Raw genomic sequence first — 26,704 nt, forward strand, 5'->3', positions numbered from 1 at the left:
AATGATTGAACTTTCCAGCAGAGTTGCGGCGGCCGCCAGGTTCCCGGCAGTGCGGCCCCGGCGCGGAGCTGGGAGCCTCGGCCAGCGCCCGGCCCCCGCGCCCCTGACCCGCAGCCATGGTGCCTGGGGCGCCCGGCGCGGCCCTGACCCTCTGCCTCTGGCTGGCGGTCTCCGCGGGCTGCCTAGCTGGTGGCCCCGGCGCAGCGGCTGCTCGGCGGCTGGACGAGTCCCTGTCGGCCGTGAGCGTCCAGCGCGCCCGCTGCTCCTCCAGGTGCCTCAGCTTGCAGATCACGCGCATCTCCGCCTTCTTCCAGCACTTCCAGGTAGGGGAACGGCCGCCCGCCCTGGGGTCGCCCTGGCGCTGCGGACCGTGGCTTGGGGCGCACGCGGCGCCTGCCTCCCAGCCTCGGCGCCCAAACTTCTCGCCGGGCTCGGCCGGCAGATCCCGCTTTCTTTCGGCGTGAATTTTACAATCGAGGTGGTTGAACCCTCCTTTCCAGCCGCCTCGTTGCTTCCGAAAGGGAAAACAAACGTGCAGCATCTTTCCCCAACTCTTCTCTTCCCAGCGGAAAACGCAAGGCGCTTTTTGTGGGTAGAGAGAGCAGCTTTGCAGATTCCGAGGGTGGGTGTGTGCATTTGTTAGTTTCCCGGGACTTCCGCGCGCGGGACTCCGGGCTGGTGGCGAGTCCGGCAAAGTCCCGGGCGCTCCGGGGCCCTCGGTGCAGCCAGTACTGTGAGCGAGGCCGGGAGGCGCGCCCAGATGCGCTCGGGGACCCGCGCGACCCTCCCAGCCCCGCAGGTGCCTGCGGGTCGACACTTTTGTCTCTACTGAGCGGTGCTTTCACATTCGGCGGGCCAGTAGCTCGCAGTCCACCCTTGGAGTTCCAGACAGGGGCTCCAAGTCGTGAGTTCCAGAATGTGTGTTGGGGAGAGGGGTGTTGGTAGCCCCAATTCGGAGCCCTGGAGCTTCTAGGTCTAGTCAGTGGGTAGTGTGGAGAGCGAAGGAAGAAACGCAGGGGTTACGGGACTTAGAGGGCAGCGTTTGGATGCTCCGAGAAGAGTCCTGGGGTTAGTTGTCTTACCCTAACCCTCGTAGGTCCTTCCAGCTTGAGTGTGGAAGAGCGTGTGTGTGAATGTTGGAGGTTCACGGGGACGCACGCTTGGCGCCTGTGGGTTGCCGGGACCATTGGGGGGAGCGATAGCGCCGAGGGTCCCCGCAGGTCTTGTGTGGGAACCCGGGATGCTGGGGGCGCCTTCGCGCCGCTTGCGGGCTCTGCGGAGGCGCGACCGGTTGCCTTCCCCAGACGACCCGAGTGCGCGCAGTCTGAAATCATTCACGCAGACGCCTTATTTCTCTCGAGTGCCCTCGTTCTCCACTTGGCCTTCTCGCCCCTATCCTTAGCGGCTCACCTGTTCCAAGACTCTTAAGTTCCTTTTTGCCGCAGGGCAAACTGCGGAGGCCAGAAGGAGACCCGGGACTCTTTGGCAGGTTTTTGATATTAGGATATAAATGGGGCGCCCCTCCCGCCTGGGCAGGCTAAAGGGGGCTTTCCAAGGGGCTCTGGGTATTCAGCTGTGAGAGCAGGCGATTGTAATGACGGAGGAGTTTGGGACGAATCTCGGTAGGCTTCGTGTGGTCATCCTACCCTGAGAGCTAAGGAAAGCTGGCGCCCAATGGCACCAGCACTCACGGTTGGGCTCCTCAGAGATTGCGCCAGCTTGCCAAGTTTGCCTGTTCGGGAGTGCGCGTTCTCAAGGAAGCGACCTGCAGTGGGTTTCAGAGAAACCGGCACACCCTGCGTCCCTCCTGATTCCTTTAGGGAAAGGGGAACCCTAGTGCTCGCGTCCTACGCTGAAATTACGCTGACAACCTGGAGAGGGCTCCTCCCCAGCCACCTGGTTTCAAATCCGCCCTGCCCTGCCAGTCCGTCTCCTGAGGAGATGCTACACTATTGTTTAATCAATAACAGAGAACAAAACAGGGCGACCCATTCCTGGAGAGAAAGAGTTTCTTTTTCTTTTTCTTTTTCTTTTTCTTTCTTTCTTTCTTTCTTTCTTTCTTTCTCTTTCTTTCTTTCTCTCTTTCTTTCTTTCTTTCTTTCTTTTTCTTTCTTAATTGAATTGTCAGTTGCTGTAATTTATTTGTTTTACAGTTTAAGCGGCTAAAGAAGCAGTTTAGATCAAGCCAATTCCCGTGAAAGGCTTTTCTTGTGGTCTCCTGGCATGATTTCTCTTCGGAAGAAAAACTGCTGACAGAATACATGTTGCCAGACAATCCTGATTACATTTTAATTAGCTGGGGGTGGAATAAGCTGCAAATTACTGTTAGGACTTCATAACTGCTGTTTTTACCATCAATTGCCAAGCCATTCGTGGCGGGTTAACCCTAACCTGGTAATGCCTATCTGATTTACCTAAATTGCAGGGATTATGCTTTCTTAGGATTTGAAAAGACAGCAACACACTTTTCTCGTAAACCCTCAAGCTTCCCTGTCCCTCCCCCTTGTTAAATAATTGGGAGATGATGGAGGAGTCAGGCTGCTGCCAACTCCTTACAGGGCACGTGGTATTTATTAACAGACAGGAAAGGCGGGGCTAGATGGAGCTTGGGGATGAGCCCCTTCTCTCAGGGTCACCCCACCCGCTTGTGCAAAGAAGCCCCAGCAGAAGGGTGTTTCTGGAGCAGGTGGCCATTTTCAACGTCTCTCACACAGTTCTAGGCACCTTTTTAAGGACAGAAGAAGGCTGTCTCCATCCTTGAGGCCAGCCAAGTGTGTGGACTCTTAGATACAGCTGCCCGGGCTCAGCTATGGAGACCTGAACCTGTGCTTACACAGTGTAGACAGAGACTCGGAGCTGCGGGGGGCAGTGCCCTGGAATCTAATGGTCTCTGCCCCAGTTGCACACGCTTTCCCGCCGCCCCGCCCTGCAGCAGCGAGGCTGTACGGCTTCAAGTAGATGGTGCTCACCTGGTGCCTTTGCTTTTGTGTGGATGGGCTTCACCTGTCAGCCGTGCAGCCATCAACCAGGCCTGAACGCCTAAGCAGCTCAGTACTGATGCATGGGGATGGGAATGGTGACGGGGGATTCCTGACTTATCTGGCACAGCCACTGACACAGAAGAGTTGAGAATTTCATACCGAAAAGGAGACGGGTGGGTGAACTGCGTCACATCCCTGCTCGGTGCTGGCCCCATTCATGAAAAGAAGCAGTGCAAGTTAGCACCTCACAGGATATCCATTCCCAGCTCCATGTGCAGTCTGCCAGATGCATACCTGCTTGCTCACACATGACACTTGCTTGGTATACCCTCTTCTGTAAGCTTCTAGACCAATGCCTTGCACTTTGTTCTAGATGTTGTCCTCAGGAAGTGGAGCCAGGGATCTCCCCCTCCTACTTTTCAGAGGACAGCAAATGGGCAACTGCCCAGTCCATTGCAACTTCCTCACTGGATGCAAGTAGATACCTGCTCCAGGGATGGGCTTGCTCCCCGGAAGTCTTGGACTCTGGCTGCCCACGCATCAAACACAGGGTGGTGCTTCCAGCATGAGATGAGGACAGTCACCACTGTATTCTGGAACACTGCGGCTCATGCATGCATCAGACCCTCCTTGGACCCTTGTCCAGGTACCTGCATGGGCCAGAGTGTGACAGTCGTTTTGGCACAAGGAGTAGGGAGGGAGAGGCTGGGTGAAGACCGGGGTGCCAGAGACAAGGGAGTGGGGAGCCAAGAACCTTCCCCAAGGAGGTGAAGGAGCAGTGGGAGGGAGGATCACACCTGATCCAAGGCTCCAAGCCTCCAGAACAAGCTCTAGTATTCCTTCAGACTTCCCATATGAAACACCCAACTCGGATACAGTCATTGAGATTTCAATATGGTGACCACAGAGCATTAAGCCCCAGGCATTGGTCCCCCTGCACATGGACCACATGCATTGGTCATATGTCCATGAAGCAGCTCTCATGTGGATTTTTGTACCTCAATGGTGCAGAATCCTTGGGAGGGCTGAAGCCCATTTGTCATGGGGGTTCCTCATAGGGTTTTCTGCAGCGTTCCAGCTTAACAATGCTGACCAATGTTCACTTGGGAATAACCTCTCCCCTTGTTTTTTCACCTTCACTAGGATATTAAAGAAGAGGGAAAGGAGGAAAGACTGTGTCTGAAATAAACTCTCTCTTTCTCAGCAAATCTCATGTAACTTAAGGGTGACTCCCTCTCTTACGCTAGTTGGGATATGCCTAGCAGAGACCACTCTTGTCTCCCTGGCTGTGCTCATCGTGGCAACCGTGCAGCTCAATCTCTGAGCCTTAAAGATAGAGTCATTGCACTAAGTATTAGGAGACCTGGGACCTGTTCTTTCTGTGCCTCTGGTTTGTCCAAGGAGGCTCAAGAGAATAGCACTTGAGAACAAATCGTAGCCAATGTACAGCAGAGGAGGGGGGGACATGTCTGCTTCTTTGCCAGAATTCGGCGCTGCTCGGGGAAGAAGTGGATCTTCTTGTTGGAAGATAAGTAGCAGGTTGCTAGCAGCCTGGGCCCTGTGGGTCTAGAATTTTATTAGTGGTAAGAGATTCTTGTTTAATGGGACATTATTCACCCTATGAAGTACCATGGATAGGCCCGCTTAGGTAGCTGATTAGAGAGATCAGAGGCTTTTCTTAGCAGTAATTGGAAGCTGTTTGTTTTGGCAAAAGGGAGAACTAAGCTGGTGATTAGTTCATTCTACTTAGAGGACTAGCCTCTTCTCCAAGAAGAAGTAAATAAACAATTATCGCATCAAACCCCGTTGCAGCCACAGATCAGCCCTAGGCTCACAGACTTTTGGAAGAGCACTTTTGTGGTGAATTTACCCATCCCTGGTGTGTCGCTTTGCCCTGCAGTGAGGTTAAGTTACATACCAGAATGGCCGGGCGTCCCTGGAAGAAAGGCCATCCTCAGCTTTGGCCTTTGTATTTCCTGGTCAGAGTTCCCCGGATCTCTGGCTGTGGTTCTAAGAGTTTCTGAATTTAACCAAAAGTAAACATTAGGCTATTCATGGCAAATTTTTTGTTTGCAATGTAGTGTTTCTCCTTGAATGTGATTTAAAAGTCTATCTTATTGTGACTATTACAGAACATTTTAAGACCGCATTAAAAAACACTTACTGACTTGCTTATTTCTTTGTGCACAATATCATTAAGAAATATATACTCCTATATGTGTTTATATTGTATATGTTCATATATATCCGTGTGTATTTACATATGATACCCTATATGCACGTATGTGTGGTTGAAGGCCTAATTTAAAGAGTTAAAAGTTCACGTTGGTGTGTTTCCACATGAAAAACTTAATCATAAATTAGGTTATTATTTCTTTGAAATGGATTCCACAGATTACCCTGTATAACCTGTCCTCGTATATTTCTGTGAATGGGTATAAAACGGTAGGGTTAGGGGCGCCTGGGTAGCGCAGTCGTTAAGCGTCTGCCTTCGGCTCAGGGCGTGATCCCAGCGTTCCGGGATCGAGTCCCACATCGGGCTCCTCCGCTGGGAGCCTGCTTCTTCCTCTCCCACTCCCCTGCTGTGTTCCCTCTCTCGCTGGCTGTCTCTCTCTCTCACTGGGTGGCACAGCGGTTAAGCGTCTGCCTTCGGCTCAGGGCGTGATCCCGGCGTTATGGGATCGAGCCCCACATCAGGCTCCTCCACTGTGAGCCTGCTTCTTCCTCTCCCACTCCCCCTGCTGTGTTCCCTCTCTCGCTGGCTGTCTCTATCTCTGTTAAATAAATAAAATCTTAAAAAAAAAAAAAAACGGTAGGGTTAGGGGGCACCTGACTGGCTCAGTGGGTGGAGCCCGTGACCCTTGATCCCAGGGTTGTGAGTTTCAGCCGCACATTGGGTGTAGAGATTACTTAAAAATAAAGAGCTTTAAACAACAGAACAAATCTATAGGGTTAGAGAAGTTTATGAAAGGGTTAGTGGGCTCTGCTTGTATTAATTCAGGCATGGAGAGGTTCCTTTGCATAACTTGGCAATGCTTTATAGAATTCTCCTCTCACAATTTTGGGTGGGGCGTTTGTGCTTGGGACAACAGAGCAGCATATTGATATTATCAAAATACATTTTATATATGGAAAACAGGACCAGGAAAATTGCAGATGCCCCCATCGCAGTGCCCTTGTGCAAATTAGTGCTTAACTTACCCTTTGGAAGACTTGTCTGAGCTCACAGACCTTTCGAGTTCCATCTAAGGCTGCCTCGCACATTTCTGTTTCACGTACTCTAGAGCCCGCGGTGTGGAAGTGTGTAGTCTATCAACATATGGCATTTATTAAGTATGACCTAGTTTTTCCTCTTTACATTAATCAAAGATACCCCTAACTCTTTCAAGCTTCAGATCAGCAGGAGGTCGTCCGCATTACTGAGCAGACCGATAAAGCTGTCTTCCTGACCTTTTAGTTACCTGGGTACCATCATCTTAGGAAAATGTGTAATTTCGTTTGGATTCTCTGAAATATTGACAGTAGGTCATAGACACCTATTCCTTCTCGGTAGATGCTGTTGGTGACCTTCTGTCCCTCACCTCCTTAACCCCCAGCTCCTGTGTCAGCTGCTAATGGCTTACAGCTGCTCCCCCTTAGAGACTAACTTTTTGCTGGTGGGCACCATCTTGCCAGCCAAGCAGTGTATCCTCCTCTCTTGATGAAGGCAAATCTTGCCGTTGGCTCCCTGCTGGAGGCCACAGGAGGCCAGCCCCTTGTGGAAATAACTTTTTAGTGCAATTTGTGCCAGAGCATTGCATGGGACCACGCTTCTGCATGTCTCCAGCTGAGATCCCTTCCCTGCTTACTCCTTCTCCTGGTTCCTTCTTCCTGTTTCCACTGAGGGCTTCCCCCAAGATATCACAGATGCAGGAAGCCCCTTTCCAGCCTCTGCTTCTAGGAAACCCAATCTCAGACACCTACCTACCTTAAGAGATTCCTCATCTAAGTCAACACAGTTGTTTTTCAGATTGGACAACTTGATGCTTTTAAAAACGACTTGTTCAAGGACATACAGATGGTAGAAAGCAGGGAAAGAGAACCAGCTTTCATCTCTTTTCCCCACTATCCCTTTAAAAAAAATCCTGAGCTTTTATACAAATTAAAAAAGGCTTCTAAATGAAGAAGCACTTAGAATGAGAACATTTTCTGTTACTTGGATTTAGGTTATATCTCCTGATGATTTCAGTAAAAAGTTTTCAAAACTTTGAGGCCAACATATAAGCCCATCATGCTCCTTTACTGTCCATGTGAAATGTATGCACTGTTAAAGCAAGCTCTTAATAGTCGTATGGCTGGTGATGGGGTGAGGGGACAGCATTAAGCACAGTACCCCCTGCAGCTCTAGGAAGATGAAAAGGAGGACCAATTAGTTGTTTGGTTTTCCTCAGCCAGCAACCAGGGAGCCACATCCCCCAGGACCTGGAATTGGTGTTATACCCTTGGATTTCACACACTGGTTCCAAATGATGAGTGGAGGCATCTTCCCTGGTGGTGAAGAAGGTTGGATAAAAGTCGTTATCCCTGATAGCCAATAAGTAAAGGAAAATGGGAGCGAGCAGTGCTTATGGCTCGTTTTAATGTACATCACAGGCTGCAGACGCTTATTCTGTTTCTCCCTTAAAAAAAAAACAACAACAGGGGTTAATCCGTTCCTTTTATTTCAGCTAATAGGGATGGGTTGCAGTGGTTTTGAAGAAAACTGTAGATCCCTGCTCTAGAGGAGATGGACACGTGAGCCGAACCGCGAACGTTGGGTTACTCCGGCCCAGAGGAACAACATGAGTAAATGCGGAGTCTTGCAGCAGTTCGGTCTGGCTGTCGGGGGACTCTGAGTGCTCCTCAGGGACGTGGTAGAGCGTCAGCCCGTCAGCTAGCAGCCAGCGTTTGGGGACTTGTCACTGGAGCTGTAACAAAGCTCACGTCCCTTGTTCTACAGATCAGTTTCACAACATGCCCAGGCCATTATGACACTTGGAGGTGTGTGTTCAGCTCTTCTTCCTGGTTCTTGCTGAACCAAGATCAGGTTCTCTGGTTGAACCGCAGGCTACACTGCTGGCAGGTCTAATGCTCTTCATCTGATCTTTATGGAGCTCTTGCCAGCACCCGTAACAAAGAGCCCCAAGTGAGCTTAAGAAGGTGGAAGGAGGCTGCCCTTCCCATCTCCTTGCCATCATGCCTGCAACAGGACCCCGGTCTGAACTCGTGGGGGTGGGCCCAAAGAAGAAGCTCTCCCGAATTACTGAGCCAAAGTTAGAATGTAGTTAGCATTGCATTTTACAGGGTCTTGGTGTTGACAAAGTGGTTTCACATAAAATATCTGTTTGACCTCCTCAGCAACTCTGTGAGGTCACGAGTGTTATTTTTCTTCTACAGATAAGAAAACTGAAGGTCTGGAAGTGAGGTAACCAAGGCTTTATAGCAAAAACTCAAGCACTCATTGTCCTATTCCCAAATACTTATATTAAATGATCCTGCTTCTCAGAATGTTAACAGTGAAAGAAGACAGAGTGGAAATAGCAACTGTAACATAATTGAGAATCATGGAGTTTTGGGGGGAAATATTCCTACATTTCTCATTGGCTCCCGGAGGCACCATTGCATCACAGAGTAGCACGATTGTGGATAATTGAAAGAGTAATGGCATGATAAAAAAAGCCTTAAAAAATACCAGTCCATCAACACCCATCCCTTGTGCATTTAACCATCCACATTTTTCTTCCATCCAATAAGAATCTGTCAAAGACAATCATCTTCCAAGTATCTTAGGTTCTAGGGATCCCACATAAGTGAGATGTACTTCCCGCCCTCAAAAGTTGAAGCAAATAGGGGCACCTGGGTGGCACAGTCGTTAAGCGTCTGCCTTCGGCTCAGGGCGTGATCCTGGTGTTATGGGATCAAGCCCCACATCAGGCTCCTGCGCTATGAGCCCGCTTCTTCCTCTCCCACTCCCCCTGCTTGTGTTCCCTCTCTTGCTGGCTGTCATCTCTGTCAAATAAATAAATAAAATCTTTAAAAAAAAAAGTTGAAGCAAATAGTTGCAAAGAGTTTTGAAGTGAAGAAAGAAACTATTATAATCATGTATCATTTAAAATCTCCATACATGACGGTTTAATGTGCAAGCATAATTTCTTAGAGTTGTTTTTCTCCTATCAGTGGATTTTGTCCATCACCACTTGACTTGTCCAGCAAAATAGCAGCGTGTTAGTGTGATCCTTGCAGAAATGTTTTGGAAATAGCTGGGCTCCTTGATGTCACAGAGTCTGAGTTCACTGTCTGGGAGTAACCGTGGTCTGGGCACTTCAGCCTTGCTCTTGCTTCTTGGCGGCCTTGTGTATGGCGGTGGGACAGATTCGGAGTATTTGCAAGCGGTGATTGTAGCTCGTCTGTGCGGGATAACTGCTTTCAAGAACTCACTGTGCCTTCTGTGTTGGCTCTCTTTGTTTTTGTTTTGGTTCTGGGAGTGTGTTTATACTTTATGATTCTTTCTAGTCTCTCTGTGAGCACAAAAATTGGGCAGCGAGGAGGCTACACATGAAAAGAACATGGTGCCAAATTGGGGTTCTTTCATACCCCAAGGGCTCCAATCTGTCCTGAGGGAAATCTGAGAAACAATAACCCATCAAGAGGATGAAACTTTTAATGCATGTTGTATTTGCCCTTTTGTTCTAAATTGTAACATTTGTCACTTAATCTTTTTACTGTTCAAGTTATTAATATCCCACCAACTTGAGAAAACGTTGTTACAGTGACCTCAAAAATAGATAATTTTGTTTTTCATATTGCCTTTTTTCTTTGTAAGGCAAGATGGATAAGTTGTTACCACTTAAATTGTATAACGTATGGTGATCCGAATCTTTATCTTGGGGAAGTGAGTTTTCCTACTTGGTATGCGCAGGATCTCAAGTTACCTCCAGCCAACAAAAATGCTTGTTTCCCTCAATTTAGCATCTAATCATCACTGATGGTTTTTAAAATTTCATAGTTAATGTCTGTTATGTCCAAAGAAGTGATGATTATATGAGTCCAGAAATAAAAATATGAGTCCCTTTAATGAAACAAGAAACATTAATTTTGCAAAGCAATTCATCACTTTCCAAAAATGTCATTAATCATACCAGCGCGTGGGACCAGAGAAATATTGGGAATTCATTTACTTAAGAAATTCAGAGATGTTTTTTTCCTTATTTTTACACCTTTTTTTCAATCCACTATAATATTATAATGCATTAATATTCATATGTTTGAAACACATGAAATTATTTTTGGTGTTCCTCACTCCCTGTAATGCAAGGTAAGTGCTTATCTAAAAACAAACCAGATGGGTTACATTCTTAGTTGGGAGGTTACTTACTGACAGCTCCTCTGAAACACAGGCTGAAACAGTTGAGAAAGTCTAAATGCAAACAAGAATAAAGCTTTCGGGTTCAAGGTGGTTTTACCTGTTCACTGTGTTCCTACTGGGTTTGTGTGATTGGTTCATGCCATGTACGTGTATCGACTCTTGTTTAATTTTCTAGTAACGCGTAATTGAGAGAGACAGCCCTTTTTAGACTTAAATAAATGTCTCAGCTCCTGTCTTTAAATGCCCACACCACTGCGAGGAAGGGTGCTCCTTTGAAACGTATAGTGTTATACTTTGCGGACTGCAAATAAAATTGACAAAGGGACGTGCAAATGTAAAATGCTAGGACAGATTTAAAAGAGGGTACACACCTTATATTAATATGGTGTCCTGTGCCCGGGACAGGTTACCAAGTGCTGTTGTCAGAAACCAAATATGCCAAGGAGCTTGGCATTTCAGGGCCATTAGCTTGCTTTCCAGCCGATGAGCGGACGCCTGTAGGATGCAAACACCAAGCCCCTTTCCAATCATGAGGGTATAATAATCATAATTTTCCCCCGCATTTGGAAACGTAGAAATGTTTCCTAACAAACTTCCATGCAGACAGTTTCTTTGGGATAACTCCGATTTCCACCACCTTTCCTTCCTGGCAGGCTACTTACTTTCAGCCAGCATCCCTCACGGCTTGGCCATTCCCCCCAGTGTGCAGTGTTTTGCACACCGTAGAGGAACAACCTTTTATGAAGTGAGCAGAAGACCACCCCAGCTTTGGAGATCCAGTGATGTCCAGGCCCCTGGGTTGAACATCAGTCTTGCCCCCAAAGTCCTGCTACATGGGTGATTCAAGAAAAAGGGAAGTTAATAGATTGCATCATAGCACAAACTTGGGACTCGCTTTCTAGAGTTGAAATGGAGTCTGTTAATTGTAAGAATGCCAAGTTTATACAGAAGTTATACTTTAAAAAAAAAAAGATTTGAGAGCGCTTGGGCAATCGTGGTGGGGGAGGGGTAGAGGGAGAGAGAGAGAATCTCAAGTAGACTGTGTGCTCAGCGCGATCCTGATACAGGGCTCGATCCCACTACCCGAGCCCAAACGAAGAGGCGGATGCCCAACCGACTGCCTCACCCAGGCGCTCCTGAGTACTTTCTGAAAGAAGGAGAAAAAACTTGGAGGTGGGTTGCTGTGCAGTGTTTTGGTACCTGTGATTCCTTTAAATGTCTTCAGTGGCAAGGAAGTGCAGAGAAATAACCTCAGGTCTTGTCCACCATTAAAAGTGGTCATTGTTTGAATATGGGCATTTCGTTTCCCATTTTCTCTTCCGTGTTTCGGGCTGTTGCAGCCCCTTGGAACAAGAACTGTGCCTTTACAATCTAACGTTTGTACCCTACAGTTCCTTTCTTATTTCCTGGGCCATGGTGGGCCCTGACAGAGGTTTGGTCGATCTCTCCAGCACATCTGACTAGAAATGCATTCTCCCTTCCTCCCCAGCCATCCGCCGTCACCCCCCCCCCCCCCCCCCCGCCTCTTTTTATTTTGACACTTGGCTGTACCATTTTGAAAGCAGCACAGCCAAACCCATTTGCTGATCATTCCCGAAATGGCCTACATCTGGGAAGTTATTTTCCCATTGGGCCAGAATCTAAAAGAAAGTAGGGAACATCTTTCCTGTGTTGTTGTTGTGTGTACATTTTTGTATCCGGAATTATGAGATCATGTCCTCACAGCTGCAGAGAAATTAAAAAAATTCCGGACAGAATGTATTCGCTTGTTAAGTCTTACACTGACCATCGGAAAACATATTTAGAGGTGAGACTACCTTTCAACAGACATCCATCTGTATTTTGATCTATTGTTCAAGAGCCGAGGACTTGTATAATATTTTTAACATATTTTTAGGAGGGCAAGATTTATATAGTCCAATCCCATTATTTACCAGACAATTTCAGGGGGAAAAAAAGCAAGAGACTCCTTTTTTGAACAACCATATGAAGTTAGGGCTAAAATTTTATGTACATATGGGGCTCCTGGCTGGCTCAGTCGGTAGAGCGTACGACTCCTGATATCAGGGGTGTAAGGTCTAACTCCACGTTGGGTGTAGAGATTACTTAAAAACAAAGTCTTTTTAAAAAAGTTTTTATTTGCATATATATGTCTGTGTATTATCCATACGTGCCTAGTTCAGGGTTTCTCAGTCTTGACACTGTTGACATTTTGGGCCAGATGATTCTCTGTTGTGGGGCTGTTCTGTGCCTTTTAGGATTTTTTTTTTTAAAGATTTTATTATTTAATTTGACATAGACAGTCAGCGAGAGAGGGAACACAAGCAGGGGGAATGGGAGAGGAAGAAGCAGGCTCCTAGCGGAGGAGCCCGATGTGGGGCTCGATCCCAGAACGCTGGGATCACGCCCTGAGCCGAAGGCAGAGCTTAGCGACTGTGCCACCCGGGCACCCCGCCTTTTAGGATTTTTAGTACCCTCTCTTGTCTTTACCCACTGGATGCCGGTAGTATCCCTCCCATCCCAGTCATGACAGACAAATCTGTATCTAGTTATATAGGTATATCTCCAAACACTGAAATCAGTACTGCCATGGGGCAAAATCATCCCTGTTGAAAAGCACTAGTGTAGTTCTGTCTCTTTCTACTTTCCATTTCTGTGGGTCTGTGTGTGTGTCTAGTTCCGCATCTATATTTAGATATGTGTATCTGTATCTAAACACATATACATATGTATACATGAGTCTTTGTTACATATTCATGTATCCTGTGTGAAGGAATAAACTCCAATGCGGAAAGGAACAAGTTGATGGCAGTAACCGTGTTCTGTTTCACTTACAGTGTGGGAGTCGGAAAGGTGCTCATTTATGTCTCCATTTGAGAATTTAGAAAAGAAAAGGCACTTATTTTTGTGAAATGCGATTAGGAAAAAAATGCTTTCCTTCCATTCCATGGCAGACATTCTTCTGAAAGGAGACAACTGCGTCTCTCTCTTTACTAATGCTGATTCTGCCCTGAATTTCACTACAGAAACCAATATTACGCTGTATGTTAACGACTTACAATTAATTAATATTTTTAAAGATTTTATTGATTCATTTCACAGAGACAGAGGGAGAGGGAGAGAGCACACAAGCAGGGGGAACACCAGAGGGAGAGGGAGAAGCAGGCTCCCTGCTGAGCAGGGAGCCCGATGCGGGACTCAATCCAGGACCCTGGGATCATGACCAGAGTGGCAGGCAGAGGCTTCCCCGACTGAGCCGCTGAGGCGCCCTTTCCTAAAATTTAAATTAAAAAAGAAAGTAATAATACTGATTCTGAGGATATGTCCTAGCATTTGTGGATGTGATCCTTTAAGAAAATACGGGTTTGGATTTTGGTTTTTTTTTTTTTGTTTTTTTCTCAGTCATGAGCAGACTAAGGTGGTCATGCTGCATCTTTTCCTTCAAATACCTGCTAATTTAAAAACTTTTAATTTTGTGAGATGGTCCCACAGTCTCTTGGAACTTCTTTGCAAGTAAACTGCTTTTCCTTTTGCAGAAGTTCTGTCTCTGAATCTCCTTTGAGACCATTTCACTGCTCTTTGCTCAATTTGCTCACCTCTAACGTAGCAGCAGTGAATGGGTAGAACTGCTTCACTAGGATCCACTGTGATGGAACTGAGCGAGAGCAGGACCGCTCACGGAGGCAGCTTCCCAGAAGCGTTGGCCGTTGTTGTTAGGATGCGTTGGGCACCAAATGAGTGCCTGGTGCTGAAGACCTGGGAATTGGAAAATGAGTAGTGTGTACCGTTGATCCTTGGTGCTTCACAGTCTGGTCTGAGACCCGAAAAGAGTAATTTAAACAACCTGAGACCACAGAGCTCAACAGACACCTCATCAGAGAAAGTATACAGTGCTGAACAAGCTTGTGAAGAGATGCTCCTTCTCATAGGACCTTGGGGAAAATGCACATTAAAACGAGGAGATACACGCCTGTCAGAATGGCCCAGATCTGGAATTCGGACAGCAGCAAATGCTGGTGAGAACGTGGAGCAACAGGAATTCTCATTCACTGCTGGAAGGAATGCAGAATGGTGCAGCCACTTTGGAAGACAGCTTGGCCATTTATGTTAGGAAAAAAAAGAAACAAATGGTAAGAAACAGCAAGCCCCGGGGCGCCTGGGTGGCACAGTGGTTAAGCGTCTGCCTTCGGCTCAGGGCGTGATCCCGGCGTTATGGGATCGAGCCCCACATCAGGCTTCTCTGCTGGGAGCCTGCTTCTTCCTCTCCCACTCCCCCTGCTTGTGTTCCCTCTCTCTCTGGCTGTTTCTAACTCTGTCAAATTAATAAATAAAATCTTTAAAAAAAAAAAAAAAGAAACAGCAAGCCCCAAATGGGAGTCATTTGCCCTCCCGGACAGCAAACCAAGACTTAATTACAGTTTCAACCTATCCCAGGAATGTGAGCTTTTAACAGTGGACCTGAAATTCCTCATCAGCTCTAGTGACATAATCTACGTGCTAAAACCCCTCCTATTCCCTTCCCCATGAAAAGAAAGTGTAGGAATCCTTATCTCTCCTTGCATTAGAACTTCTCCTCTACCCTTGTCCTATGAAAACCTTCCATTTTGTGCAATACCTCAGAGCATCTCTCTTCTTACCAGGTGGGATGCTGCCTGGGTTCATGAATTGCTTAATAAAGCCAATCAGATCTTAAATTTACTCTGTCAAATTTAATTTTTTAACACAACACTAAACATACTCTTCTCATACAGTCCATCAATTGTGCTCTTTGCTTTTTACCCAAATGAAGTGAAGATTGATGTTTGTTAAAAAACTTGGTATGGATGTTTATACACCTTTATTCATAATTACCAAAATTTGGAAGCAACAACGATGCCTTCAGTAGGTGATTGGATAAACTGAGGTCCTTCCAGACAATGGGATATTACTCAGGGCTAAAAGGTAACGAGTTATCAAGCCACAAAAAGACATGGAAGAAACTGAAGTGCATATTACTAAGTGACAGAAGCCAAACGGAAAAGGCTCAATACAATGATTTCAACTCTATGACATTCTCGAAAAAGCAAAAATCGGGAGACAGTAAACAGGGCAGTGTTTGTCGGTTTGGGGTGGGAGAAGGAGGAATGAATTTGGGTGAGCACAGAGGATTTTCAGGGCAATGAAACTATTTAGGTGATACTGTCATGGTGAATCCATGTCTTCATACATCTGTTCAAACCCATAGAACACACAACACCAAGAGTGAGCCCTAGTGTAAGCTATGGACTCTGGGTGAATAGCATGTGTCAGCCAGCATAGGCTCATCAGTTCTAACAAATGTGCCCTCTGGTGGGGGGTGTTGATAACGGGGGGCTGTGTCGGTGTGCGGGCAGAGGATGTATGGGAAATCTTTGCACCTTTCTTGTAATTTTGGTACGAACCTAAAACTCCAAAAACTAAAATCTCTTTTAAAAAATAAACATTTTTTTAATTTAATTTTTTAATTTCAAAAACCCTTTGAAATTTCTTTGGCAGTGCTTAGTTCTTTGGATAGAGAATAAAATTTAGATGTCTTTTTTTTTTTTTAAAGATTTTATTTATTTATTTGACAGAGAGACAGCCACTGAGAGAGGGAACACAAGCAGGGGAAGTGGGAGAGGAAGAAGCAGGCTTCCAGTGGAGCACAGAGCCCGATGCGGGGCTCGATTCCAGGGACCTGGGGTCACGCCCTGAGCCTAAGACAGACGCTTAACGACTGAGCCACCCAGGCGCCCCTAAAATTTAGATGTCTTATATGCATTTGTCACTTAGAGATTTTCTCTTCCCTTATGATGCATAAGAATATATTCAGTAGAATTTTTAATTGAAATCTGAAATCCTGGAAAAGTATTACGGAAGGAGAAAGGGCATTGAATTCTCGGTCATCTATTCTATTATGAACACATACCTGACTTCCCAGATGCTGGGTGCGTATAATTCTGCAGATAACACATTTTTCTTGGAATTGATTTTTTTGCAAAGTGCAGTCTTTTCTTGGGGTTATTTCTCTTCGTCTTGTATCACATTTAATTCATCATGTTTTCTCAAGTGGCCTCTCATTAAAGCTTGCTACCTTTTGAAGTTCATATTAAAATAACCCAGAATCGTGATGAATGAGTTAGACTATCATATAAGTCAGGGTATAATTGACTACAAGGTGCTTGATTTTAGTTTGATTAATTATTCTGCACTCTCTAATGAATAACACATAACTTACCACCATGAAAAAGCATATATCACAAGCAAACAGTGTGACAAAAATCTGACTTCAAGTCAATTAGAATGGGAAAAACATGTAGTTCTAGTATTTTTTTCTTCTCTGCTTGGATTTTCCTCACTACAAATTAAAGTCAACTAAACTAAATCCTGAATCTTCTGGCCTATCAGTGCATATCAAGCTGGTAGATTTTGCTTTAGTATTAGAATTAGTACTTCTAGGACTTAATGTATTATAAAACATGTTACTAAGATATTCTGTAGGAATGCAAATGGAAAAAACATTCTCCTTTATGAGGAATTGTATGTTTGTGCAAGTAGAAATTTTCAAATGGTTCTCGCCGTAATAGCAATAGAATTCAGCTCCTGCTGTCTGGAAACAACTTCTCCCTGGCTACTGTTAATGCTTGTGAGTAATTAGCTCGATAACTTAAAATTAATCTTCTGCCGGTCAACATGCTGGAAGCCAGGCAGTAATGTGCCTTGTGGGAACTGCTTATTCCCAACAACAGATCACACCTGTCAAGACTCACAGCTGTCCAGCATCTATTGTGAAAAATAGGAGGGAGATTTGAGAGTGCCTTTAAACTCTTCTTTTTGTCCTCATTGTTATCCTGAGCGATAAATTACATCTTCCTAGAGTTGTTTCTTATGAAGATGCCCGTAGACGGAGGTGAGGCCAAGCCAGAGGAGAGGCCACTTGGCCTTGTCTGTGCCAGATGTCCTCACCTTGGGCCATCTGTGCAGACGCAGACTTGACCTGGTTGAAAATTGTACACGTGCATGTGAGCACACGCACATCCAGAGATCAGTTTATTGCTGGATGCAGAATGTTGCGTGTTCCTATAACTGGAACGCTAGGAGACACCTGCAGGCTGGGTGGAGGACTCCGTTTACCTGGTAAACTTGGTGAGAAAGAGAAGAAGGAACCATTTGGAGTGATATTTCATGGAGTCATGGATAGCAAAATAAGATGCATTGTTATCCCTTCCCAGTGAGGTTCCGCAACTATAGCAAAGGTCAGAATCACCCAGCAGACCTATCAAAACACAGTTTACTGTACCCGCCCCCAGAATTTCTGATTCTGCAGGTCTGGAGTGAGACCCCAGCGTTTGCATGTGTAACAAGCTTCCAGCCAATGATTCATTCTGGTTTCAGGGTCCCGCTTTGAGAACCGCTGCTCTCAACTTCTCTGTGCTCTAGGTTTCTCTCTGGTGCCTCTCTGCTTGATAAGATGTGCCCAGTTCTTGCACTCAGTCCTCTGTTCTCTGCCTCTTGGCCCCTGCATTCTTCTTCTAACCAGCCTTCCTTCGTTCAGGGTTATGTAAAATTTATGAAGATCTAGCTTATGAAAGAGGAGTCGGTGGTGGCTCCCATGGCAGAAATGTTACTGAGGATGTACTCAGTTTTACTCTATTCATTTGTCAAAGGAGAGGATTGGAATAGCTGTTGGCTGCTTTCTCTTTTGAAACCTAGGTTATGGTTCCAGCTTGATGGGGGTAGGAGCCCATGAATGCCGCCTCTGACCGTCGGTGTTCAGGGACAGAGGTCTAGGATGAAGAATCCTTAAGGGGACCCTTAAAGAGGATAGTTTGCGAGTAGTGAAGGTCCAGTTATGAAATGAAAGTAAAGAACATCAAGTTGAGGGTGTGGACATAGGGTAGAAAGAATATTTTAAGGATAGATTTATTGCCTTGGGTGAGAACCATCTTATGGTGAATGCGTGGCTGTCCCACACTTACTTAAGTGGCCCATTTTCACCAAATGTGGACTGTTTGATCTGAAGCGGTCTACATTATGGTTAACAAATGGCACCTTATGATGCAAACATATGCTCTAAGAATTAAGTACTTTATGTAAAGACAGACAAGGGACAAGTTGTCGTGAGCAAGATGGAGAGACAGATGGGTCAGAGTGAGACACCGTGCTCTGCCATATGCCTGGAGGTGCAACGAGTCCAGAGTTAAGGAAGAAACACTGACAGTGATTTTTGAAGCCAGTGGGAAACATGCATGAAAATATTAAGGCAGGGATTCTCAACTGGGGTGAGGGTTGGGGTTCTGGTTCAAACAACATAGCATTTGCCCCATGGCTTTAATTTATTTTCGTCATTGTTATGGGTTGAATTGTGTCCTCCGTTTCCCAAATCTATAAGTTGATGTCCTAACCTTCAGTACCTTGGAAAATGACCTTATTAGGAAATAAAGTTGCTGGAGATGGAATTAGTGAAGACGAGGTCCTATCTGAGCAGGGTGAGCCCTCGATGCGATAAGACCGGGTCCTTATGAGAAGGGGAAATTTGGACACAGATGCTCGTGGATGTGAGGACACGAGTAGAAGGCCACAGGAAGGTTAGACCGGCTGCCATAAGCCAAGGAAACATGGGAAGTTAAGAGAAAGGCATGGAATGGATCCCCGCCCTGGAGCCCACAGTGAGAGCATGGCCATATGGACACCTTGATCCCAGACCTCTGGGCTCTAGAATCATGACAGTCAATTTCTGTTGTCCAGACCATCTAGTTGGTGGTGCTTTGTTGTAGCGGCCCTAGGAAACTTAGTCACTGTATTTCCTTTTAAATTATACATAATATTAAGAATACTGTGACATTGTGATTTATAACAAATATATATATATATATATTGGTAGTTCAGGTGACCGAACTATATTTCTCATGTATTTGGTCTTCATTCACTGGTTCCTGGCTCAAACCCCTTGAAATGTCCTGTGACAGGAGTGATGGAGGTCTCTTATGTTACGTTAATGAAGTGACTTTTGGAAAGCCCCTAAGTAACCTAAGGGCAGGGGCAGGTTGCTAGTGGCACCAGCCTGTGAATAGAGGGTTGGAACTTTCAACCCTCCCCCTACATCCGGGAATGGGAGAGGTGCTGCAGGTTGAATCAGACCAATAGCCAATGATTTAATCAATCATGCCTATGTCATGAAGCCTCCAGAAACACTCAGAAGAGGAGCGTCTAGAGAGCTCCTAGGCTGGTGAACACATGGAGGTGAGGAGCCTGGAGAAGGCATGAGAGCTCCATCCCTTTTCCCATACTTTGCCCAAAGTATCTCTTCTATCTGGTTGTCTCTGAGTTATAACCTTTTATTAAAAAACAATCATGTAGTAAAATGTTTCTCTGAGTTCTGTGAGCTGCTGTAGAAAATCAGTCAAACCCAAGGAGGGGGTTGTTGGAACCTTGGGTGTTTAGCATGGTGCTCAGAAGCCCCGGTAATAGCTTGGCGATTGGCATCTGAAGGGGTGGCGGTCCTGGAGGACTGAGCCCTTTGCCCGTGGAATCTGATGCCAGCTCTGGGTGGACAGTGTCGGCATTGAGTTACATTGTCCCACACCCTGCTGATGCCTGAGAGCTGCTTGGTGGCGTGGGGATGCCACAGCCCATCCCACACTGGAATTGGGTGAGGGAACCCAAAAGAAACAGTCTTCGATGTTATTGGATTTTCATGTTCCCCCAAAAGGGGTTATGGGTTATAAATTTAATTTAGTGCAGCACTGAGTTAAAGAACTGTACTGGTTATGCTTTATGTGGATGTTGTGCCTGTGGAAAGACTTGAAACAACCAAGTAATGTAGAAATTCATGGTTGATCTTACTCAGAAGCAATGGAAAACCATTTTTTCTCTTATTATATCAAAACTTTTTAAGGGCTCTTGGAATTCTGACTCTCCATAGTTAATTATATGAACCACCCAGGACTCCAGACCTCTCTGAGACCTTCTAAATTATTAAGTCACCTCTTAGGTGCAAATCATTCATATTGATGGATTTTGCGTCTTGCCAGCTAGACTACCGCTTTGACTTGAGATGATCACAGATGGTCTTCATAAATATCTCTGTGTCCATCTTACAAAAACACTCTTCTTGTCATTTTAGAAAAGAAGAAATTGATTTTTTTTTTCAAAAGCTTACATTTTATGATAAGTGACCTGGAATGTACAGTAGGTTCGTGACTCCAAGTTAGGCATGCTTTTTTTTTTTTTTTAAAGATTTTTTTAAATTTATTTGACAGAGAGAGACAGCCAGCGAGAGAGGGAACACAGCAGGGGGAGTGGGAGAGGAAGAAGCAGGCTCCCAGCAGAGGAGCCTGACGTGGGGCTTGATCCCATAACGCCGGGATCACGCCCTGAGCTGAAGGCAGACGCTTAACAACTGAGCCGCCCAGGTGCCCCCTAGGCATGCTTTCTATCAGAATATTCATTTTGTTGGAGTCAGCAATGAGTTGCACATTTTTAGCCTTCCTGGGCTCCAGTGTTTTCATCTACACAGCGAGAACATGGGGCTTGAGTCTCTATTAACTCTTGCAATTCTCGTAATGATCTAGAATGTTCCTCAGAGTCTTGTGTTACCAATATTGCTGATGGCTTTCACATGTAATTCAGATCCACAACAATGAGTAAGCCCGTGTGTCCAGAGAGTCCCAGGCGGGGTGGCTTTGAGCTTTAGTGCTCTCACGGGATGCTTAGATCCTCCCTCCCAACTCTGGCTGCACTCTCCCTTTCTCCTCAGACATTGGGGAGCATTTTTCAAAAAGTTCCCCATATCACGTTCACTTCCGAGATGTGGGCTGCCTGCATCATCCTCTTGGTCCTGCCGCCCTGAGTAGTATGGCAGTGAACAATGTCCATGTGATCTTCCTTCTTCATACTCACACAGGATGGACCCTGTGTTGTGTCCTCATCCAGTTTTGACCTTTTTTTTTAGGCATTGTAAAGGTTTTGGAGAGAGTGATTAGAGGATTTTGTTAATTCGAGAAGAGGATATTAGCAGGCAGAAAGTCTGAACTTTAATAACTCCTCACCCCTTTGCTCTGACTGCTTTTGAGAGGTTTCAGTAGGGATTCAAGGGTGGAAAAGTCCATGAGAACAGGGTAGCGTGATACCGAGATGCCGAAANTCTTTCCCTTGGAAAATTCCTTGTATTATAAGACAATTACATGTCATGAACGAGTTAGATTTGTCTTCTTTTCATCAAGAAGATGGATTAAATGACCTTCAAAGGTCCTCCCTGGTTTGTAATTATATGGTATCGTCTGAGTCAGAATTCTACAGTTTACAAACATTTTGAGTGGATATGTAGAAACACATTTTGAGTCCCTTTTCTCGTCCTGGTTGTGTTTAGAGAATGGCTTGGCCGCGTTTGGATAGACCTTATACTTTCACAGAGAGGAATTGACCGAAACGCGCACCGATGAAAATGCTTTGCACAGAGGTGATGGTAGGCATGATGCAGAAGGTCTCAGAGAGCTCTGGAATCCTTCACGGCTTAGCTGATTGCCTATGGCGAAGTCAGAATTCTCAGTGTTCTCACAACATGTTGATATAATAATAAAGTGGTTTTCAGTGGCTATGAGTAAGGGCAGCATTTGCACGCTACCAGGCAGGACAGGGTTGAATCCTGATGTAACTAAGAGAGCTGATGACATCATTGTTTTAGTGGCTGGCTGCACGCTTTCAGATTTTGCTAGAATTTCTCTTGATGACTTTTTCTGTTTTGTTCATGTTTAAAACATCGTACAATAAAACACAGCAGCAGCAACAACAAGAATTAGGGAAAGAAAAGACCAAAGAAGCCTCCTAAACATTGCTAGTCATCGAAGCATACTTTAGCGCGTTGTAAATTTGCATCCCATCCTAGCCTTTCCAGAGAACTCTAGCAAAGGATGTAATTAAGAATTGTGTAAAGATGTATGTTTAAATTGTTTTTCCACATTGCTCTTGCATTTTTTTCTGCTTTGACTATGACTTTCATTCTTCACAGGGACTTTGGAATGGTGCTGGCATGTTTTTTAAGAAAAGGATTTCTCTTGTTCTTTCAGTTGTTGGGTACACAGCCTGACAACAAACTTGCTTTTAAAGGTACAAATGAAAAAGAGCTGCCAGTAACAAGTTGAAACATATTGAAACAACACTGGGTTTTTCGTTGGTGAACACTTTGAAGAGACTACAATTCTCTTAGTTTCAGAAACGTCGCAACCTGAAGTGAAGTTGTCATGCATCCTAAGCTAGCTTGGCCCAGTGAGGACGGGCTTGTGGGGACTTACTGAGATCTGTCCTTGGGCGAGGATATCCACCAGCTCACCTGCTCTTTCCCGTGGTTCCCCCTTCATCTTCTGCACCGGAAGGGCACACTTCTACCTGCCACCGCTTGGTTAATTCCTTCAACACCCTCACCTTTTTCAAGAGATATGCTTCCTATCCACTTGGCTTTATTGTTACTTGGAGAAAACGCATTCTTACCATCTGGACGCGTACGGGAATGCGATTGGTTTTCACAGGTTGTGTTATTCATGAAGCATATCCTAAGCTTTTGAGATGTGTGTTCAGAACTTACTGGGTGATGGTTCCAGGATCAGCCCCCGAGGGCGAGTGAAGAATGCAGCTCGGGCAGGAATTGGGCTCGTCTGCGTTTGCAGCCACAGCCTCGAGGGGATACCACAGCATGATCTGGAGCTGGGGATGTCCTGGAAGTTATCCTGACTGGGACAAGGAGGTTGGTCTTGTGTACCCCAGCATTGCCCAGACCACTCACTCGATGTGGGCTTCTCCCTGGAGTGTGGCATGGGTTAGGTGACCGCTTTTCCACCAAGTACACTTTCCAGGTGGGGAAAGATGGAGTTTAGCTCTGAACTGTCCACACCCAACACTGTCAGTAGGGATGTTCCTTTCGGCCATGGGAATGTGGGGACGTCTGGGTGGTATGTGACGGCATTTGCTACAGACAACGACCCTTGTGTAACAACATTCTCCCTTTGGGGTCGAAACTGTCCCAACTGTTGGCACACCAGGGATCAATCATCCACCGGAACTCTTCTCCCTTATACTTTTTAAACTGCACTTTTCCACTCTGACCATAAATACTTACCATTTTCGTGCTTTTATTTGCTTTCTGCAACTGCTCTGTATCTTTCACCACTAGACTTTCACTCCATAACCTCTCAACGTTCAGACAATCTGTTGTCTTAGTGTTTGCCACAGCTGTCCTATTCTAAGAAACACTTGGGGCCTCTGTCCGTCTGTAGAGTCCGGGGTCATGCCTCGATGCCCTGAGCCCATCCCAGAGAACCTCGATGTCTGACAGATTCCACAGGTGAATGTTTGAACCCCCAGTGTTGAAAGCACAGTTACACTGGCCCTTCCTCTTTTAATTTCGGGCGGAGTCCAGTCTAGAGCCCATGATGTATCATTTTAATTTTTTTTTTTTTTTGTGGCCAATAGCTTTATTTTATATATATATTGCCCTTTGGCTAATCTCTGGCTGTAGATTTCTAACTCTGAATCCATCAAACCCTAAAGCCGCCCACTTGGATGTGTCATTTCAGTGGTGCGGGCTGCTAGAGATCGCGCAACCTGGGGCGCCTGGGTGACTCAGTCAGTTAGGTGTCTGACTTCGGCTCAGGTCATGATCCCTGGGTCCTGGGATTGGGCTCTGCACTAGATGGGGAGTCTGCTTGTCCCCGTTGCCCTCCCCCTGCTCGTGATCTCTCTCTCAAATAAATACATGAAGTATTTTTTTAAAAAATCACACAGTCATGTGGAATGGTGTTCCTATGAATTGCCATAGCTCTCAAGCTCAGGTAAACGTCTGTACCATCTACCAGTCCTGCCAGTATAGTTCCACTTACTTCAGCACCCACATTCCTTCACCGACTAATCTAAATGTCCATTGCTCTCGTCCAACCTCTCCTCCATCAACTCACTTCTTTTGGAAAATTACCACGGTTCTGATTTCACTGAGAAAGACAAATAGTGCAGGAAGGTCCTTCCATCCCAGTTCATGTCTGTAGAAGTTCTGTATGCACGTGTGATGTCAGAGGTCATCGACACTTACATCGAGTTTATCTTTTTGTGGTCTGGGCAGACCTCCATCTAGCCACTGATGATAATCACTCCTTATAATCACAGACTCACTTTCTATAAGATACGGATCAGTTTAAGAAGTCACTAATCATTTCCTGGATGCAGGCTAGGGAAGGGAGGGGCAACCCCCCAAAGAGTAACTATCAAGATGTGTCAATATGGAGAAGAAAGGGGGTTTGTAGAAAGCCAATGTGAATTTATGGAAGAGATTTTAACGAACCAGAGAAACCATGGATGAAACATCCATTTTTATGCAAACCTAAGAAATGAATAAAATTATAATAAAATGATGACACAGGCTCAGGTCTTTCGTAAAAGAAACATCATTTGGTCCCATTAATATCTTGTTGTTTTGTAATACCTTTTATCTGGTCCAGGAGGTTTGGTGATTTCTTTTGTGTTCACTTGCATTTTGTGACTTCTTTTCGTCTATCAGTCCTCATGTGACACAGCTTCATCTACTGTGTCATACTGCTTGCTTGAATCCTGTAAGGTATTGGTTATTAGTTGCAAGAAAATATGAAAGTGTGGCAGTATCTGCCACACTTCTTTATTTTTTCATTTGCATTTCTGCATACACCACAATTTTTCCTTTCAATGCCAAATCATTGTCTAGTTATATTCATCACATTTTATGTTTTAAAATATTTTTTTATAGATGTTATTCATTTGAAAAAGAGAGAGAGAAGGAGCAGGGGCAGGGGCAGAAGGAGAGGGAGAAGCAGACCCCCTGCTGAGCAAGGAGACCCATGCAGGACTTGATGCCAGGACTCTGGGATCATGACTGGAGCTGAAGGCAGGTGCTCAACCGACTAAGCCACCCAGTTGCTGCTATATTAATCACATTGTAAATGGCGGTTAAACCCAACATGTGTAGAAGCAGCAATGTACACAACTTAGTTTAATTGGTGGCAGCATGCACAGCTGTGACCAAGTTCACGCACGTGAAATGTAGAACACTAGGACTAGACGACCCATGCTGTCACGCTCACCATAGTTCGGGAAACCTGCTGGTCACATTGTGTGCCTCAGTGAAGCACAGTGTCTCACGGTTTTGCCTAATGTTGTGGAAAGGACATGTCCCAAAAAGTGGATCCTGGGCATTCATCTTGTTTCTAGAACTCCTTGCTCCTCTCATTTCTGCCAGTCTTTTCTTTCTGTGCTTTGTCTCTAATTACTGTGGATTACAGCAGGTGTAGCTGGGATACTCCAGTGTTAGTGGGGACCCCCTATCCCAGATTGGACAGTGCTGGTGGTTGCCATGGAGACCGAGCCGAAGCTACATAACCCACCATAGCATCCAAGGTTCAGGCACTGCCACCTCTGTGTTCAGACACCCGAACACCCTGACGGAGCTGATGGCGGTCTTCATGCCTGTGGCTTTTTGTAAGCTTGGGCTGCAGTGGTCTGCAACAGTGCAGATTTACCTGTGCCTCTTGATGTCAAAAACAAAAATCTGCTTTTGCATTAAAATCTGCTCTTATTTTATACTTAAAGGAGTCTTTGAATCTCATGTTTATGCCCAAAGACCCAATATGCCATTTGCCCCAGACTTTTTGAACTCTTTCTGTCTTTCTTCCCTATTCTGTCTACTTCTTCCCCTACTGCTCCTTCTTTTCTCCTCTTCCCAGTCTTGTCTTTCTCACCATCACTCAGAAACAAATCATTAAAGTCAGGAAAGCTTCAAAGAAAGGCTTGGAAACGGACGTAGGTGTGGCCGACTACGATACCCACACTGGGGAAGCAGGTGGTCATTCCTACCCAGTGAACCCGACATCTCTGCCCTGCTGGACTCGGCACTTCCACAAGCATGTGTTTACTTTCTAGACAAGTCGATATGGTGATTGGGGAGAGGTTTCTGAGATTGGAAGAACTCACACAGTTGACAGGTGAAGTAAACCTTCAGGGTAATGAATGAGAAGCAGTGAAGGACAGTGACATTTATAGAGACATTTCTTTATTGTTCTGGTTTCCTATCAATGCTTCAGCTGTTCGATTTATAGTACGTACTCTTCTTCTCATGCTTCCCTTACTTTGTAAAATGAGTCATTTACTTAAGTCTAGTTCCTACCTTTAATGCTCCCTCTAAACCTACTTAAGGCTGGATTTATTTCAGCCCAAATAATTTATTCCGTCTTGAAATCTTCCAGGGTTTTATGTGATTCTGTGGAGACGACCCACCTTTCTAGAGTTGTCTCCTGAAAATACACATTGTAATACCAAATATGGTTTA

The 26,704-nt window shown here is 45.5% G+C and overlaps 1 protein-coding gene across 1 annotated transcript in view; it reads left to right on the forward strand.

Moving 5' to 3' along the window:
* The first annotated feature begins 116 nt into the window (after positions 1–116).
* Positions 117–26,704, forward strand: part of ANOS1 (anosmin 1) — a 205,638-nt gene continuing 179,050 nt past the window's right edge. The window contains exon 1 of the mRNA XM_040634628.1: positions 117–323. Coding sequence (XP_040490562.1) covers positions 117–323 — 207 coding nt within the window. The remainder of the gene's footprint in view (positions 324–26,704) is intronic.

This window comes from Ursus maritimus (genome assembly GCF_017311325.1).
Source record: "Ursus maritimus isolate PB19 chromosome X unlocalized genomic scaffold, ASM1731132v1 scaffold_X1, whole genome shotgun sequence".
Taxonomy (NCBI): Eukaryota; Metazoa; Chordata; class Mammalia; order Carnivora; family Ursidae; genus Ursus; species Ursus maritimus.